The 18608-nt window shown below is 35.2% G+C and overlaps 2 protein-coding genes across 2 annotated transcripts; one reads left to right on the top strand and one right to left on the bottom strand.

Annotated features, from left to right (window-relative positions):
- Positions 1-2147: 2147 nt before the first annotated feature.
- LOC126626468 (protein NRT1/ PTR FAMILY 7.3) lies at positions 2148-7135 on the top strand. The gene is made up of 5 exons (XM_050295790.1): positions 2148-2289; positions 2567-2681; positions 4943-5160; positions 5312-5871; positions 5987-7135. Exons 1-5 carry the CDS (start codon positions 2263-2265, stop codon positions 6855-6857), a joined length of 1791 nt encoding a protein of 596 aa, XP_050151747.1. The 5' UTR covers positions 2148-2262; the 3' UTR covers positions 6858-7135.
- Positions 7136-7305: 170 nt separating this feature from the next.
- Positions 7306-14077, bottom strand: LOC126626469 (pyruvate kinase isozyme G, chloroplastic). Its single transcript, XM_050295791.1, has 12 exons — positions 13639-14077; positions 12546-12827; positions 11894-12059; positions 10427-10561; positions 10202-10312; positions 10014-10102; positions 9862-9924; positions 9174-9349; positions 8292-8394; positions 8000-8148; positions 7695-7803; positions 7306-7601 (listed from the first exon to the last, which is right to left on the bottom strand). The coding sequence occupies exons 1-12, from the start codon at positions 13876-13878 to the stop codon at positions 7488-7490; spliced, it is 1737 nt and encodes a 578-aa protein (XP_050151748.1). The 5' UTR covers positions 13879-14077; the 3' UTR covers positions 7306-7487.
- Positions 14078-18608: the final 4531 nt, after the last annotated feature.

The following is an 18608-nucleotide window of genomic DNA, read 5'->3' as shown; positions in this document are numbered from 1 at the left end:
TATTAGTTGTAGATAATCAAACTTCCACTTAAAAGATAGATATTCAAAATCCCACCATTTCCCTTGAAGTATAGAATGTGAACTGATCTTGTGTAATTAAAATGTGAACCATAATATAACTAAGGAATCTTATCCTCTCTAATAATTGAGCAGCAAAGTAAAAAATATTTGATGCAAATCGAATACACATTTTCTTATGTTTGGTATCAAAACAACAAAACGGATTTTTATTTTTCTTATCACTTACAACTGATAGACTTAATAATACATGCTTTAAATAGAAGATTGTTTTGGTTATATAAGAGAAAGCAAACTCCGAACTTAGCTTACCTTTTTTTTTTTTTAATTTTATTATTATTATGAAGAGGGAGAGTGTTCGAAACTATTACAATAATTTAGACCACATGCAACTTATCTTTTTTCTTTTTTTTTTATGTCGAACACAAGCAACTTATCTTAGTCTGACTTGTTATCTCATCCTTTCTTCCTCTTGGGCTAACCCAGTCCTTGCTAGCTGATCATTTCTTACTGCTTGAGCTAACTGAAGATATTTTTAACTTGAAGAATATTCCGAGCTTATTGACAAGTTAAATTCACTTAACAGAGAACGGTCGGATTAAGTCCAAATGAGCCACTTGATATATGCAATATGTACCAACAATTAAAGGAAAAGTATGGTTAGTGTATGGAGATAATCACATGATATATGAAAATTTTCCAGGAAAAATGGAAAAGCATTGGGTAGCTATCACCAAATCGGGAATACGTTACAAAACAAGGAGTCAATATTTATTCAGAAGACTCTATATTCTAGAGAAATGCAAAACTATTTCTTGATAAAAAAAAATAACAAAAGCCTACCCTAATTAAAACCTTCCCAGTTTCGTTTTCCCATCTCACAGTTTGTGCGATCCTTAAATATGTCATTAAGGTGTTAGTGCATACTCTTTTTTCTTTTCTTTTTTTGTCTTACTTTTCTACTACTCGTTTTATTTTTGGTCATTTTGGTTCCGGCCCTAATCAACCTAATTGTTAGACTAAAACCTTGTTTTTTTTTAAATATTTTGATCGAAATCCTTAGCATCATTTAAGAGATTTGACTCATGCATTTATGCATTTAGTGTCCCTAAAAAGTCCCCAAAATTAGGAAATTTAGACAAATTCAAATAATATTTTTAAAATATAATAAATACTTAAAAATCAATTTTAGAGTAATATTGTTCTTCACAAAAATTATAGCAAAAAAAAAAATTAATGTACCCACATAATTATTAACTTATTTTAAAAAATAACTATTGATATTTTAAAACATAAAATAAATACATATAAATACATTTATAAAAATTAAAAATGGGTACAAATAAATTTAAAAATATAGGTACAAAAACAAATAAAAGTATAAAAAATATGGGCACAAAAATGAATTAATATATGGATACAAATTAAAACTAAAAAGAAAATTGGTACAAATTAAAAAAAAAAGGTTGCAAATTAAAAATGGGTACAAACTAAAAATAAAAATATATTATAAAAAATTTAGCCATAAATATAAATATACTAAATGTAATATTTCTAACACTAAATGAATATATTTAGAAATAAAAAATATTTTACTATTGAAATAATTAATGGCATTTATTAAAATCTAAGAACCTTAATCAAAAATTGAAAAGGAAGAAGGTTTTAATCAATGGAGTTGGAAAAATAGGGATGAGAACCTAATTTTTTTTCTTTTATTTATTTTTATAAGGCGTTGGTCTAAACTACTCTGATATGTCATTAAGGTTATTCAAATTTGAGTTCACATACACGAACAAGCTATTTTGATTAATTGACTTAATCTGTTAATCTATATATATTTCTGAACTTCACTACTCAATTCAAATAGATTGTCGTACTACTTTAATTAACAACTGAGTTAACCCATATTTATTTCTTAACTTCACTACTCAATTCAAACAAACTACTTTAATGAACTAGCTTAAGTCAGGTTTGTTTCTTAACTTCAATACTCAGCCAGACAAATTGCACGTACACAATATTGGATCATTATTTGGTCATATGGGTGGCCCCACTTTTTCTTCTTTTAAATCTCCGCCGTTTATTCTCCCCTCCCTTTCTTTATATAATAACTCCTCCCCCCTCTTTGTTTGTCCAAGTTCTAATTCTCTCATTTAGCAAACTGTCACTCACCACCACCTTCCTCTCCCCTGTCTCATCCTCTGCACGCCATTCCCTCAATTCGCTCTTTAAGAAAAACCAATGGCTTGCTTAGAGGTCTGCAAGGAGGTGAGCACATATTAGAAATTAACAATGCTCTCTCTCTCTCTCTCTCTCTCTCTCTCTCTCTCTCTCTCTCTCTCCTTCACAAGCTTCATTTTTCATAATTTTTCTTCTTATATGATGTTAAATTATCGGAGCAAGCACCACTTTCTTTTTGCTCCTCAAGAAATATTAGACAACATGCATTCTTGGAGTATAGCAAGATTGTTGTGTGAAAAATAAGTGTAAAACTAGTAACTATGTTTGTTTATTTGTTTATTAACATTTCCCTTTTCTTTTTCAGGTTCAGTTCAAAGAAGATCAAGATGCATGTACTCTTGATGGTACGGTTGATATGCATGGCCGCCCTGCAATCAGAGCAAAATCTGGAAAATGGGTTGCTGGAATCATTATACTTTGTAAGCTCCATATCACCAAACCTTTTGAAATAAGTTTTAACAAACATTCAAGAAAAAATAATATTCAAAACAAACAAGATAAATTACTTAGTCGATTTTTCTTTTCTGGTTTTTTGTATGTAGTAAGCACACTTCTTTTTTCTTTTTTGTTTATATTATATGATTGTTAAATTGGTCAGTCTCAAGGTCCTTTACTTTTGGGTGGCTTTTTTTTTTTTTTCCAAGAATTTTTGAAACAAATTGGATAGATAGGGTTTTTCTGCTGAAATGAATACTTGTTTATAGATAAGGAGTTGAAGAAGAGAGGTGTGATTCTCAATAAATAAGGTGAAAGGGAAAAGGACAATATAAGTGGAAGGAAATTGCAACATTTGGCACTGAAAACCAAACCAAGTGTTGCAGGAGAGTTGCTGCATGCTGGGCTATAGCCAGCTCATCACCATTTCAAAGATAGACATTGATAGCTGAAGTGAGAGGAGAAACATTATTTAGAAACAGGTCCACGGCGTGTCAATTAAATAATATAATGTTATGTGCAACTTTCGTTGCACATATATAACATGATTTTATTACACCGAAATCTTATGTGTCGTCGGTGAATATTTTCATGCAAAGAGACATAAGACATCTTATTATTTAGCCTTCAGTTCTACTTTAATTGAAGTGACTCAGAACTGAAGAACTAGGTAGACGACATGACGAGAACTGAGAAGAGGGAGTGAAGGTGAGGAAAACATGCATTCAAAGTAATGCGTGCCAGACGTAATAACTGTCTTAATCTTGCATTACATGGATTACCGACACGTGTCTTTCTTGAAAATTTACGTTACAGAATCTTTATTAAAATTTTGGAAGGAGCTAGAACCCAAACTTCAAATGATCCCTATTAATATGTCTTGGTTCATCTCTCAGTTTTATTTATTATCATTTTTACTTTGTGTTGATACTTTTAATTTTTAATATCAGACAAAAAAAAACAAAAACAAAGAAAATGAATAAAGGTACATGATTGAAGGTACAAAAATAGCATTTGTGTCATCTCATTGATATCGTTTTTATTTCTTCTAAATTAATCAAATATCTTCATACGTATATGATATCATATATTGTATGCATGTCTGTATCATAAATAAAAGAAACTTTTATGACACAAACACGTTATAAACACAAAGGCTTGTCACTTAATTTTGTCGAATTTAGTTGTATTAAATATTATCATTACTTTGCACCATACTACTATAGTTGTGTAAAATTAGGTCCTTATACAATATTTCAAAGCATGATTGTAAATCAAATAACTTGGTCACGCCCTAAAGCTTTTCTTCTTTTTGGTGTTAAAAGGAAAAAACCAATCAACTTTTCTTTTAAAATATTATAGGTATATATAATATAATATAATATGTATGTGTATATATGTGTATGTATATACAAAGGATTGAAAGCAAGACTATTAGGTAGTGAAATGGTTACAGGCCACACATCCATTAATTTCACTGTTGCACATGAACCTAATCATCTATATGTGCACGCTTTATGACTTAAGCATTTTCTTATGGCACTTTCTATCACTCTTTTAAAGAGAGCCTCTGTATGTGGCTGTCTTTGCTGTGCTTGTCAAGTAGCTAAATATATAGTTTGAGTGCACATGTATGATGACTGATGCTTATTAACGACCGGCCGATCTTCTGGTAGGAGCAAGGAAGAGTCTGATTTCGGTTAACTGTGATTGAAACTGAAGACGGACCAATTATTAATAATTGAGACTTGTCGAACATGCTTTTCATCAATTCTAGCCATATACGGGTTTCGATTTTGTTCTCGAAACGTTTTCGGAGAGATTTCTCGTTTCCAAATTTCCTAAAATCCTTGTGTCTTGACTGCTTTGTGTCAGCAACTCGGAAAGCGATTTCTCTGATCACCTAAAGCCTGAAAGTGATGCCCTTTGGAATCTATGTTTTTTTCTTTTTTTCTTTTTTCTTTTTGGTCAATAGATTTTGTTAGAATGTTAGATTAGCCACCGACAAGGTATGAACCCATACCGTCATGCATGAGTATTGCCTTTTGGTTTCGCCTTGTAAAACTATGAAAAACTGTGTTTCATTTCATCGAAATACAAGAAAACTGATACATGGAAGCACACTTATATAAGAATTCATGTAACCAAAGATGGTTGGCATAAATAATTTAGACACAAGTCGTTGTATATTTTTGAATAACCTTCTGAACCTTTTCTTTAAATGTATTGTTCAATGAAAAACCAGTGAATCAAGGTCTGGCTACCCTAGCATTCTTCGGAGTCGGGGTGAACTTGGTCTTATACTTAACGAGGGTGTTGCAACAAGACAATGCGACGGCTGCTAACAACGTGAGCAAATGGACCGGAACAGTTTACATCTTCTCTCTTGTTGGTGCTTTCCTCAGTGATTCGTATTGGGGAAGATACAAAACTTGTTCCATCTTTCAACTCATCTTTGTCATCGTAAGTATCAATCGACCCCACCTAGTGGGATAAGGTTTTGTTGTTGTCGTTGCTTCTGTTTTGAATTTGCGACTAAGCGCATTACCTTGTGTATTACTTTACTTTTATTTTCCATGCGATGTTTATGACGCTTGCGTGCATTTGACAACAGGGTCTGGTATCGTTGTCGCTGTCCTCGCAGCTCTTCTTGCTGAACCCTAAAGGTTGTGGCAGCAAAGCAAATCCATGTGGATCTCATTCGAGCTGGAAAATTTGGCTGTTCTACCTCTCTATCTACCTAATTGCCCTAGGATATGGTGGGTACCAACCAAACATTGCAACATTTGGAGCTGATCAGTACGATGAAGAGCACAGCAAGGAAGGGCTTGCGAAGGTGGCGTTTTTCAGCTACTTCTACCTGGCTATGAACCTCGGTTCCCTTTTCTCCAACACCATATTAGGATTCTTTGAGGATGAAGGAGTTTGGGCTATTGGGTTCTGGGCATCCGCAGCGTCGGCATTTGCAGCATTGGTCTTGTTCCTTGGTGGGACTGCTAGGTACAGGCACTTCAAGCCAAATGGCAACCCACTCTGGAGGTTTTGCCAAGTCTTAGTTGCTGCGGTGAAGAAATGCAGGGCGCATATGCCACAAGGTGGAGAGGACTTGTACGATGAGAGTAACAATGAGTCTTCAACTAGCAACCGAAAGATCCTCTACACCCATGGATTCAAGTAAGAGTATGGCTTAAACTCATTAAATCATTCTACGCTCTTAACTTCGCTAATTTCCATAATTTTTATGACTTGAAATACAGAGCTAACTCATTTTCATAAACATTAACTGCAGGTTCTTGGACAGGGCTGCATATATCTCATCAAGAGATTTAGACTACCAGAAGCAGGGCATTCGCAGCCCGTGGCGTCTCTGCCCGATCTCACAAGTGGAAGAAGTGAAATGCATTTTAAGATTACTCCCAATTTGGCTCTGCACAATTATCTACTCAGTGGTTTTTACACAAATGGCTTCCCTCTTTGTAGAGCAGGGAGCTGCCATGAAAACTACTATTCCAAACTTCAGCATCCCACCAGCGAGCATGTCTAGCTTCGACATCATCAGCGTGGCAGTTTTCATTTTCATTTACCGACGGATCATAGACCCGTTTGTGGGCAGAATAAAGAAATCAGATGCTAAAGGGCTTACCGAGCTTCAACGAATGGGCGTTGGCCTTGTTATAGCAATCCTGGCAATGCTTTCAGCAGGAATCGTTGAGTGCTATAGACTCAAGTATGCCGATAAAGAATGCCCGCATTGTGACGGCTCAAGCTCCCTAAGCATCTTCTGGCAAATTCCTCAGTATGCATGCATAGGAGCTTCAGAAGTTTTCATGTATGTGGGTCAACTGGAGTTCTTCAATGCACAAACACCAGATGGACTGAAGAGCTTCGGAAGCGCCCTGTGTATGACATCCATCTCGCTCGGTAACTACTTTAGCACCTTTCTCGTGAGCGTGGTCATGAAGTTCTCGACAGAGGATCACATGCCCGGATGGATCCCCGGAAACCTCAACAGGGGTCACCTTGATAGGTTTTACTTCCTCTTAGCTGGCTTGACATCAATAGATTTGATTGTCTACATTGCATGCGCCAAGTGGTACAAGAACATCAAGTTGGAGGGAAGATTTGAAGTAGATGATGATCAAGGAAACTTGAAAGTCTGATGTATAAGTTCAAATCAAGCAGACATGTTAACAACATATGCTAGCAACTTATATTAAATAAGAAGAATGAGGTTGGCACATAGTCGGCGTTCTCTTCGCATCTGCGCTGCACCAACACCGTACCTTTTTCAATCCAGGCTTGTTTGGTTGGTAACTTTTGGTTTAGGTCTCAGATCTCCCCTCATTCTCATTTGTTTGTTTTGCTGCTAGCCATAGATTCAACATGTGCTTGTAGAGAAACCTATTGTAATTAATATCATGGGACACTTTGAACTTGATAGACTAGCACAAGGCTCTGCATAACTCTCATACAAAACAATTCTCTTCCTGTTAGAAGACAGCTACGGCGAATAAACATTAAAGCATATACCGAAAACAGCACTAAAAAGAGGAAACTCTATCACAGAAACCATAGCTTGATCTGGCATAGGTTTACTAAACACGGTCATACATAATGATATAGCTCTTCCATATATAGAGATTCATTCCAAAATTTACAGGACACGAAGTTGATAGTCTTTCTTCAGCCATTCTCTGAACGATACTTCACAAGATTTATCAACTAGTTGAACTGAAACTTCAATTCAAATACTAGCAGCTATAAAAAGAAAATTCCTCACAGGTTCGAAATCAACCTTCAACTTTACGAACTTGGATATGGTGAGAAGACTCTTTACGCCAGATTGGTTGTGCACCGCTTTGGACGAGAGTTACAAACTGTCCCTCTTTCAAAAGATCCTTTGCCTGTGCATGAACATATGTATACATTTTGATCATATACAATGACAATCGAAGCAGATAATGGAGAGGCAGATTGCAACACCAATAATCACTAACCACTAGCAGCTTTATTGCTCTTGAGAAAGTCTCCTCCGCATCATTTGAGAACTGCATATATATGGGGCGGACACCGTGATAAAGAACCAATCTCTGCTTAATTCTCTCTCTGATAATCACAAAATTGTGTCACAAATTTAAGAATGGATGGAGAAAACAACTTTAGATTATACAAGGATTTCCTATCTATTTCATCCAAAGTACAAGCACAAACCAACACTGAAGTAAAAATTGTTTTAGAAAAGGCTTGCCGTCAACATGTGACCCGAAGAGAGTACCACAACTTATTTGGATACTGGGCTTACTCGTTTGTGAAGGCAAAGATCGTTGAGCAAGGACGATAATGGCTTAAAAGCACAGCCATGGAACCTGTCCTTGTGAAAACAATGATGGGTGTATTGAGACTGTTTGCTATAGTTGTGGAATGGAAAGCAAACATTTCCCCCATATGTTTCTGTGAAAAGCATCCACTAAATAATCAGATTAAATCAGGCTAACCGCAGCATATGCAAAAAATTTAAATTCAATCAACGCGTCACCAAGAAATTCTGTAAACACATGCAAAAAATATCAGACCAAAAAGAATTCAATGCATACCTTAAAGGTCCTCAGTTGTATTGGAGGAATAGTGCTAATTGGTAGGCTTGACTCAGTCCTTAATGCTACAGTATGCATAACTTTGACAGCCTTCAATGGATACCTAGATTTGGAATCACAGAATTTATAAAACACTTTCACTATTAGTCCACATAATGTAAGCGGTTGAAATACAAGCCGGTTGCATTTTTGAATCAACCAACAAATAACTTAAGCCATGCACAAGGGAAAACAAAATAAACAGAATAACCCAAGGTTTTCAAATAAGAATCCCCTGTTAAAGTGAAAAAATTAACCCAAATATAGGATTACTTGCTCTCTCACTACTACAAACCTTCGTATGGAAACAATTGAATTGGTCACGTGGTAAACATACTCAGTTTATAACTTAAAGAGGAAGGAGGGAAAAAAGAGAAGGGGGAGGGGGGGAGAGAGACATTTAAACCAATCTAATTCATCTTTGATGTAATGGTATGACAAGCTCACAATCCGAAAACAACCCTGACAAACTGATGCATGAGATAACCAAATTACAACCAGGACCAGCACACAAACTGAATCAATTAAGCACTAACTGTATCTTACCGGGAATGAAATACAAGGTAGTCAGGCAGGGCAAACAAAATTTTCCAATAAAATAATGTCTAAATGCAATAAATAAATTAGTGGGACAATTGATATTATAGATATCTGCACAAATTTGATAAGGCAATAAAAATCGTTGTTGGTCATCCGAAGATTGAATTAAAAAATAACATCAGTCACTGATGAGAAATTTCCCCATCAAAGTGACGCAATAACTACACTTAAATAGTTTGAATTTTTATCCTGATGGAATCCAGAAGTATATACTGAGACCACCAAATGTCAAGTAAGACTTACTTTCCATGGGCAGTTTCTCCAGAAAGCATGATTGCATCAGCACCTGCTCTTACTGCAATTGCGATGTCAGAGACTTCTGCCCTGGTCGGCGTAGGATGATCAATCATGCTCTCCAGCATGTTTGTTGCTACAATCACTGGTTTCTGCACATTGCGACACCTTCTAATGATGTCCTCCTGTGAAGATACAGAATACTCAGTTACAGAATGACGTTCAGAATCAATCAGTAAAATTTAATTTAGAGAATTAAGGTTTTCATACGAAGAGGGTAAGAATTAAGAAATGCACTTCGATAGAATATAATTCAGTTATTCCTTCTCCCCATGTTTCTGCACTAAGTTCCAGCCAGTCAAATGATCCTTCGTGCCCTCTCCACAAGGAAATTCCTCGTCCATTTTCCTAAGATCTTAGATACCCTAATCACCACAAGAAAAATGGAGAATGAAAGGTAGGCATTCTTACTCAGCACCAACTGAATTAGGGTAAGCCTGCCCCTTGAAAGGCAACCTTTTCCTTCACTCCAATTTTCTTTGGACCCTTTCAATTAGTTGATGCCAAGAGATCAAGGCACATAAATTGTCACCCAAGATACGACCTAGGTAACTCAAAGTCCAGTCACATAATTCTCCACCCAATGCTCTAGCTAAGATACATTGAAAGTGGAAAAATACAACAGTGATCAAATTACCTGCAACAGAGGAACTTCCTCAATTGGCAGCTCAGCTCCAAGGTCTCCACGAGCAATCATCGCCTATAAAGTCAACCGATTAAAAAATAAAACTAGATAAATAACATTTCTGATGGTAAAGATTTAAGGGTATGTTATGAAAAAATACAAACCCCATCAGATGCAGAAATTATTGAATGAAGATTTGGTATAGAGTCCGCGCTTTCTATTTTTACAATAACATGAATATCTGCATTGCAACCTACAGAAGGGGTGCATAAATTCAGTTTAGAAGGGTACTATAAACGACCACAAGGAAAAAATGTTATTGGATAAACTGATAAGAAATTAAAAAATTTACCTTTGAGATAATCTTTCAACTCGTGTACCACTGCAGCATTTTTTACAAATGATACAGCATAGAAATCAACTCCATTGTCCACTCCAAACTTGATATCTTCCCAGTCCTTTTCTGTAGAAGGGACCAATATAGCAGAACACTAAACTGAAGTTATGTGCCTCCTTGGGATTGTGAACACAAAATGGAAAATGGTGATCGTATAAATACCATTAACACTGAAGATACCTGTTATTGAAGGCAGAGTTGCACTTTTTCCACGCACGTTTAGATGGCGCCTTGATTTTAGTTCTCCACCATCAACTACCACACATTTAACCACATCTTTTGTCTTTGACTTTACAGCTAAAGACATCATTCCACCTATCACAATGACATGATATATCATCAGGTCCCTTAAACAAATGAGTAGATAGAGAAAAGGGGCGGGGTGATGGGGTTTGAGAAAAAACGCTCTGTTAAAACATAGTTAATGAGCTTTAAGAATCCATTCAAGAAACCCTAACCAACAGGCTAAAGTAACAGTTACAACTAGTTGAATTTACTGAGTCAAAAAACACTCTGAGATAAATAGAGACCCATTTCTTCTTAAGAGGGATCCCTCTTTGCAAGAAATGGAATATACAACATTGATGGCCTACCCCGTAATTTGCTCTAATGATCCGAACCAGTCAAATTTTAGGTCTCCAATTATGAATCACTCCTGCGAAAATCAGCCCAATCAGGAATCGCTTAGCCATGTGATTATCCTCATTATCAATGTGATTAACCTCGTTACAATTTAAGTATTTATCAAGAGCATTGTAGTAATCATTATCTAAGTGATAATCCGCATTACCAATTTGGCTGATATTTAAAGAAAAAGTGATCTTTGAATGATGACCCGCAAGGAACAGTTTAGATTATCGGACAAATTGGGGTGTCGGCCCACATGTGATCCCTTTCATTTCTTCAAAAGAGGGGTCCATCTTCGGAATCTTTGCTGTTATTTATATAATGAGGCAATTTCAGGAGCGGACATCCACACTACACTCTTGAAAATAGTAAAGTCCATTTCTACCATCCTTGTGTTCTTGCTCCTAATCCATTTATAAGTATGTGTGTGTACAAATGTTCCTTATCACATAGTAACATGTCAATCTAGATCACTCATCAGGTGGATTCCTTTCTTCTTTCCAAAGAAAATAACATGCTAGATACCTGGTAAAAGAACATGACTCTATGTATATCAAAGGACTGACTTGTTCGCTACCGAATCCTGAGATAAGGTATCTTTGATTCAGTATGACATTACTCCCATTGCATCTAGAGCAGTCAGAATTAGTGCAAGTTCTTTTTTGCTATCTCCTATCCCAACAAATTGAAGTTAACAACAGCAGCTAATTATAAAACAAGTCTAGTCTATAATATGGCATTTCCCATCAAAGTTAACCAAAGCAATAAGTTATAATGCACAGCAGTTAAACAAGACATTAATCTATAGCATAATTACATCCCAGTTACAGAATTTTAAATCTTAGTGGAATTGCGTGAATAAACAAGGGCCCTAAATTTCTTTCATAAACTCGAAAGAGTGAACAACTTGATTTTCCATATTTCTGAAACTTTAGTTACATGACCATATCACATGGGATGAAAAACGAAAAAAATTAAATCATTGACAAGTTTATCACCCAAGAGATACAACATGCTTACCATCAACTAGAATAATGTCACCAACCTCCACGTCGTTAACAAAGTCGTCATAGTTTACGCTAACAGTGTCTGCAGTGCTAACTCCCCTTTTAATTGTGAAGTTAAACTCTTGTCCTTCTTTAAGTAGAATCGGCTGTGGTACATCTCCACTCCTAACCTCAGGACCCTGCACGAAGAATGAAAACCTATATAACAACTATAACCTCAAAAGTTTTGCATCAAAAGAAAAGAAGAACGAATGAGAATGAGATAATAATCCCTTGACACAGAAGACGCTAAAAATTGCATACAATGTGATAAATATCATTATTCTCTTACAAGTAGTGCAGCAGATATTTGAGAATGCAAAATTAACACATAGGTAAAAGTTAAAGAAAGTTTAAAATTAGAAAGACAAAACTCCAGCTCCTGTACAGAGGGTTTGGTCAAAGTTTACATAAAACAGAAAATTTGAGTTCACAAAAACACAAAATCATATATAAGGAAAAAAGAACTTTTAAATTATGAACCAAATCCTACTTTGATCCACGGCATATGAAATGATTGTAGCATCCAATGCAGCCATTCTCGATTGGAAAAACCTGTGCTCTTAGCTATAAGTTAAATAGGCTATAACCAGGTAAAGAATGAAAGAAAACTGTGATCAGCATACCTTGGTGTCCAGCATTATTGCTACAACCTTGTCTTCAAATTGAGAATTGTATTCTTTGACAATATCAATGGTTTTCTGATGAGATGCATGGTCTCCATGTGACATATTCAAACGTGCGACGTTCATTCCAGTTTCTGCCAGTTTCCATATCATTTCACGTGAGCTTGTCGAAGGACCAATCGTACATACTATCTTAGTTTTTCTTTGACCATCGGAAAATACCTTCGGCTGGCCCACAACATACTCATCAGACTGAAGTTCAAAAGTTGAGTCCAGATTCCCCTGAAACAATACAACACATTTCAAGGTAGATTCATTACACTCATGGTTGATACAATTAACTGCCCTCTCATGGCACACACAAATTTCACTACAAAAGATAACAAAGCTGGAAAAAAGTATGTAAGCACCCAATGCATTACTATCCAATTAGCGTATTTCATAAATTGTATGCTGTATAACACTCCCCGAAAAGCTGTTTTCAGCCAATTAAAAGGAACAGGCATTGTCATTTATCCTAAACTTTCTCAGCAACCAAACAGAACAATATCATTATAAAAGTAATCGCTATAGGTGATTTTAAGTCTAGTTGAAGTAAAGGAATCGATTTCTGCTCAGTTGCCTACCAATTAAAAAATCCATGATCTCGAATTTTGAAGTTTTCACAGTTTACCCATAAAATCCGAGGCAAAATTGAGGTTACATCGTAAAACTAATTCACAAAAAGGGGCGTAACACAACTCCTTCCAAGCACACGCAACATCCTTTAATTCCACAACATGGGATTCACACTCTCAACACACCCCTCGCGCGTGCGGTTGTTTAATCCTAGACAACATAGCAGGTGGGCCGTTGCACTCAACACGTGGATAACCTGCTCTAATACCAGGAAGAAAGCTACGGTTCAACCATAAAACCTATTGGGAAGGGGGAGTACCCAACTCTTTATAAGCACGCGTAAGGTCCCTTAATTACTCAACAAGGATTAACGCTTTCAACAAAATCAACAGCCGTTAAAAAACCATATTAGGAAAAGCAAGGAAAAAAATACTTGGAACAAAAGGAAAACAGAAGCGAGAAAAAGAAAGCTTACAACGCCACCAAGAGGACCGTTGACATGGCCTCTGCTGCTGTCCTGGGTGATCCCAATTGATTTAACAGTACAAAATTGCTTGTGGTTCTTGTGGTTATGGTTGTGGGCATATTTTCTTCTGGGTCGGCAGTCGAACCCAACGGAACCAGTCAGGCACTTGGAGGAAGCTAATCGATCAGCGGCCTTAGTCTTGCCAGGTTTCAAGACATACATTCTCGCCGGAACATTAATAGTCGCCATTGAAGAAAAGCTTGGGGAGAGAGAGGGGGAGAGAGAGAGGGAGAGAGAGATGTTTTATGAGATGATAGGAATGAAGTGAGAGAGAGAGATTTTTGTGGTGAAAGAGGAGAGGGAAACAGGAGGACGAGAGAGTGTCTCGTTGGAGGCTTGGAGCAAACGAAAAGGAAGAGGTCAGTCCAGGATTCGGACAGTTGGGACTGATTTCTCTCACTCTGTCTAGAGTCGGCAAGGTCCCTTTCCTACTTTTTATTTTATTTTATTTTTTAAATTTCACAGAATTCGTCATTTAGTACTGGTTTCTACTTGTATTCTTCTTCATTTGTAAGTAAGAAATTTTAGGTTCGCTTGCCAAAAACGAATTTGAATCACATTATTGCTAGTCTACTGTGAAGTTCAACCCACTCCCCTCCCTACCATTTAGTTTTGTTTGTTCAAAAATAAAAAGAGTTATTATAGTATTTAATGTTGCTATAATAGTATATGGGTGTGTTTATTATGTTTTATGCTTATAATAATAACATACATATATCTCTACTAATTAATAAAATCCTCTTTGTCAACTAAAAGAGAATAAAAAAATAAATTAGTCTTCTATCACACACAAAAAATGATGGGCAATAATATAATTTCACATGTCCAAATTTTACTTTTTTATTGAAGTCTCAGGTGATATTAAAATACCTCCAATATTTAAGAAAAAAACAAAAACCTCTTACTCCCCACACGTTCTCTCTCTCTCTCCCTCTCTCCTTCTCATTTTCTAAAAAAATGTGTTCATACACACAAAATGTGTAAGTAAATGTGAATAATATTTTAATAAAGCTTAATAGAGCATCGTATATCGAATGGACACGGCACGACAGTTACAGTAATTGATTTGCAGACTTATTTAGAAGTGTTTTAAAATGTTGAAAAACGCTTTTGATAAAATTGTTTTGGTTCCAAAAACATATTTAATATTTTTCAGAAGAATGATCAAATATGTACATGTTATAGAAAACATTTAAAGCACTTTTTTAAAATCTACTTGAAGTTTACCTAAAAATATAATTAATTTTTAAAAATATTTTCCAAAAATACTTCGGTCATTTAAAAGCGTTCATCGCCCACCCGAATCGCCCTATTGCCATCCCATTCTAAACGTACTACTCACAGACAATTTGGCCGAATAAACAACGTGTAGTCTTTTGACTATCTCTCGCTGAGCATTCTAATTTTGAATGAAGATTACAGAGATTTTCAAATTATGTCGTTTTATTGTATATCATGTGGTCAGAAATTATTTTAAATATTTTTATTTAAAATTAAACATAAACAGTACTTGATGAAAACTAATCACACATTATACAATAAACGGATATGATTAGAGGATCCGCAGGATGCTCACAAATGAAAGATTTTTCAGTGTGACCGTCACATGAGGTAGTACACCATGTATCTTCATATAAATGGTGGGATATATGTGTTAAAATGTTAATAACTTAAAAATTAAAATTTTCCACTACTTACATAGAAACAAGTAGTATACAATTCGTGTTCCTATCACAACTAAAAATTTATCCTCACAAAAAGGATCCGGCATTCTCTAATTTTAGGGGTCAAATGGACATGTGGCGATCGGACATGAAAATATCTGCTATACCAGGTGCTCAAAAAATTCTGATCACAGAAGCATATTCTATAAATATATGAGAGAAAAAGCATATTAAAAATAAAAATAAAAATAAAAACAAAGAAAATCATGTTCTATATCTGTATGGTCCCCATATCATGTTACACTTGAAAACAAAATGAATGAAAAATAAAGGCAGGTGCTGCATATAGCCTTGTTAGCCTGCATGACAAGGATCCTAGACACTTCTATCACTTTCAATTTTAATTGGGAATCATTTTTCTTATTCTCTGCAACTTTTTAATAAATAATAGCTGTGCAAAAAATCATTTTTTTTTTAATTTTCTTTTTGCGAACGAATTCCACACAAACATAAAATTATTCAGGTGCCCATGCAACCAAAAGATCAATAAACAGGTTAGATCTTGTCATACTGTTGTGGTGTGAGCCAAGGTTTTGATGGTGCCTAAGTTAGAGTTGATGAATGGATATATAAGAACACTCTAGTTTTGTGAAAGACAAACAATTACCTTTTCATGGTCAATTGTCATGTCTTTATATAGTGGCAAATTTGAGTTTGATGCGATTCATTAGAATACGTGTGATGTCCTTGTTGGTTGGGGTAAGACTCGTTATCTTGCCCATTAAGTCATTTAGGCGTTTGACTTTGGAGACATGACAAAGGGAAACAATTAAGAGTCCCATTTATGGAGGGAGAAGGATTATCTCCCATCCTACTCTATCTCCCCTTCCCTCTACTCTTACTTGAACGGTTACGGATAAGTCACATCAACATCTTATATTGGTTTTTTTAGGGAGTTTTAACGAAACACTTCCGATACTGTTAACTTTTAATGAAAAACCACATTTTTACCTTTTTCTGGTACTATTCACTACACCTTTATTTGTCTTTTTACATTAAAACTAATTTTTTTTTGAATTTTTAGTTAGTTTTTTTTTTTCTTTATAAAAATAATAAGATAAAAAGTAAAATATAAGAGAAGAGGAGGAATGATAATGAGAATAGAAACGAAGAGAATCCAACTCTTTTACGGAGGCCTGTTAACCGCATCAGATATCATGGCTTGTGACACGGCCATGTTCTAGGGACTTGTCCCGTTTGCTGATCATGCAAGATCATTCCTTATCCAATAACGTTGGGCCAATTCCTCTATCAGCTTGCTATGTTTGAGAATGGATTTGGGCTTCGCTAAGCCAAGATCTCGCATGTTCGAAACCCGCAGGTGTGGAAGTCGTGGTCAAGGGAAGACTGAAATGTCTCTATGAGTTTTTTTAACTTCCGAAATGGATGGATAATCGTCACTTGCTACCGGTTGTCCATTTAAAAAAAAAAACAGTCCATTAAAAAAAAAATTAGTCCATGAGTTTGATTATGCATATCAACACGCGAGTCCAACATATATATACTTGTGTTTACTTATCGTTTTTGTTTGTGAGTGTGATACTTCAACGTGGAAAGTCTACTTGTTTATAAGAGGAGAGAAAAGATCAATAAAATTAAGAAAGACTTGGCTCTTCAAGAATTGAGGAAAATTTTCTTCTTAAAGTATCTCATGACATATTCACAAAACTTTGTATTTATGATTGAAACTGTTCATATAATAAATCAATATGTAAAAATTATCTCTACAAAAAATCAACTAAAACTAAGATTGTAAAGTCATCGAGCTTTATAAAAATGAGTAGATAGATTTAGTAAAAGAATTATAAACTGTCTATCCATTTGCTACTATTAATTTTCTAAAATGTCATAGTTTTAATTGATTTTTTTACTGCAATGATCTTGATATAATAATTTATAATACGAACAATTTCAATTATAAGTACGAAATTCTGTGAATAGATTATAAAGTGTAAGAGAAATTCCTCCTTAAACTTAAGGAGCCAAATCTCTTCTCAAAAAAATTTAGAGTAAATTGTAGCTATGATCCCTTAACTTTAACTCAATTGGAGCAATGGTCCCTCAACTAAAAATCCATTACCATTGGTCCCTCAACCCATCAAAACGTGCAGCTATGGTCCCTCAACTAAAAATTCATTACTATTGGTCCCTCAACTTTAATTCAACTAGAGAAACGATCCATTAACTTTAACCCAATTGTAGCAATGGTCTTTCCAACATAACTCGTTTTGACAAAATTTTTGACGTAGTTGATGAAAATGACCATAATTACACATTTTGATAAGTTGAGGGACCCTAATTATATAAATGGTTATTCCAACATAACTTATTTTGACAAAATTTTGACGAAATTGATGAAAATAACTATAGCTACATATTTTGATAAGTTGAAGGGCCAATGGTAATGAATTTTTAGTTGATGGATCATTGCTCTAATTTAATTAAAGTTGAGGAACCATTACTACAATTTACTCAAAAATTTAACACTCACTTTGATTGGTAAGAGTCATAGTGACGTGATATCTTGTAGGGGTGGGTTCAAAAAACCGAAAACCAAACCGAACCGAAACCGAAAAAACCAAACCGAACGAAAAAACCGAACCGAATTGAAAAAACCGAACCGAACCGAATTCTTTTGGTTCGGTTCGGTTTTAGTGATCTAGAAACCGAACTAAGCCGAACCGAACCGAATTAATTAAATTAATTTTTTTATTTAATTATTTGTTTTGGGTATTATTTTCTAAACCCAATTTGTAAGTTAAAATGTGCTAAACCCAATGTGTTGCCAAACTTTAAGCTCAAAATATTTAAAAAAGGCCTATAAAAACTCTAAACCCTAACCTATTATTTATCCCCCATATAAGGTTCCGGAACCAAACCTCCTCCAGAAGTACCTACATCCATCTCCATATCACTACCTACTTCTGCCCTAGCTTTCTTTTCCAAATGTACTCTTATATAACATGTAACAGAATCCATAAACATTTATTTCGGGTAGATTACTTGGGTAATTTGTGATGGAAAAGAATCTAACACACACTAAATAAATCCACCCACGCATTATTTTTACTAATCAAGTTGTCAACATGCAATTACAAGCAAACAACCTTGATCTTTGAACAACATCATACAATTTAACCTTTCTAAGTCATTTGTACGATTTTTGTGTTGTGAGGTTGTTAGTTTGGATTTTGG

The sequence above is a fragment of the Malus sylvestris genome, chromosome 6 (genome assembly GCF_916048215.2).
Source record: "Malus sylvestris chromosome 6, drMalSylv7.2, whole genome shotgun sequence".
Classification (NCBI taxonomy): Eukaryota; Viridiplantae; Streptophyta; class Magnoliopsida; order Rosales; family Rosaceae; genus Malus; species Malus sylvestris.
Note: the sequence above shows the minus strand (reverse complement) of the source record. Positions and strands in the feature narration are given on the sequence as shown.

Excerpts from the sequence above, each read along its gene's own strand:
- LOC126626468 (XM_050295790.1), top strand. The coding sequence starts at position 2,263 with ATGGCTTGCTTAGAGGTCTGCAAGGAG. Across the intron at positions 2,682-4,942 it reads TGCTGGAATCATTATACTTT|TGAATCAAGGTCTGGCTACC; the intron begins GTAAGCTCCATA and ends ATGAAAAACCAG. Across the intron at positions 5,872-5,986 it reads CTCTACACCCATGGATTCAA|GTTCTTGGACAGGGCTGCAT; the intron begins GTAAGAGTATGG and ends CATTAACTGCAG.
- LOC126626469 (XM_050295791.1), bottom strand. The coding sequence starts at position 13,878 with ATGGCGACTATTAATGTTCCGGCGAGAATGTATGTCTTGAAACCTGGC. Across the intron at positions 8,149-8,291 it reads TACAACTGAGGACCTTTAAG|AAACATATGGGGGAAATGTT; the intron begins GTATGCATTGAA and ends TGCTTTTCACAG. Across the intron at positions 7,804-7,999 it reads ATCTTTGCCTTCACAAACGA|AGAGAGAATTAAGCAGAGAT; the intron begins GTAAGCCCAGTA and ends TGTGATTATCAG.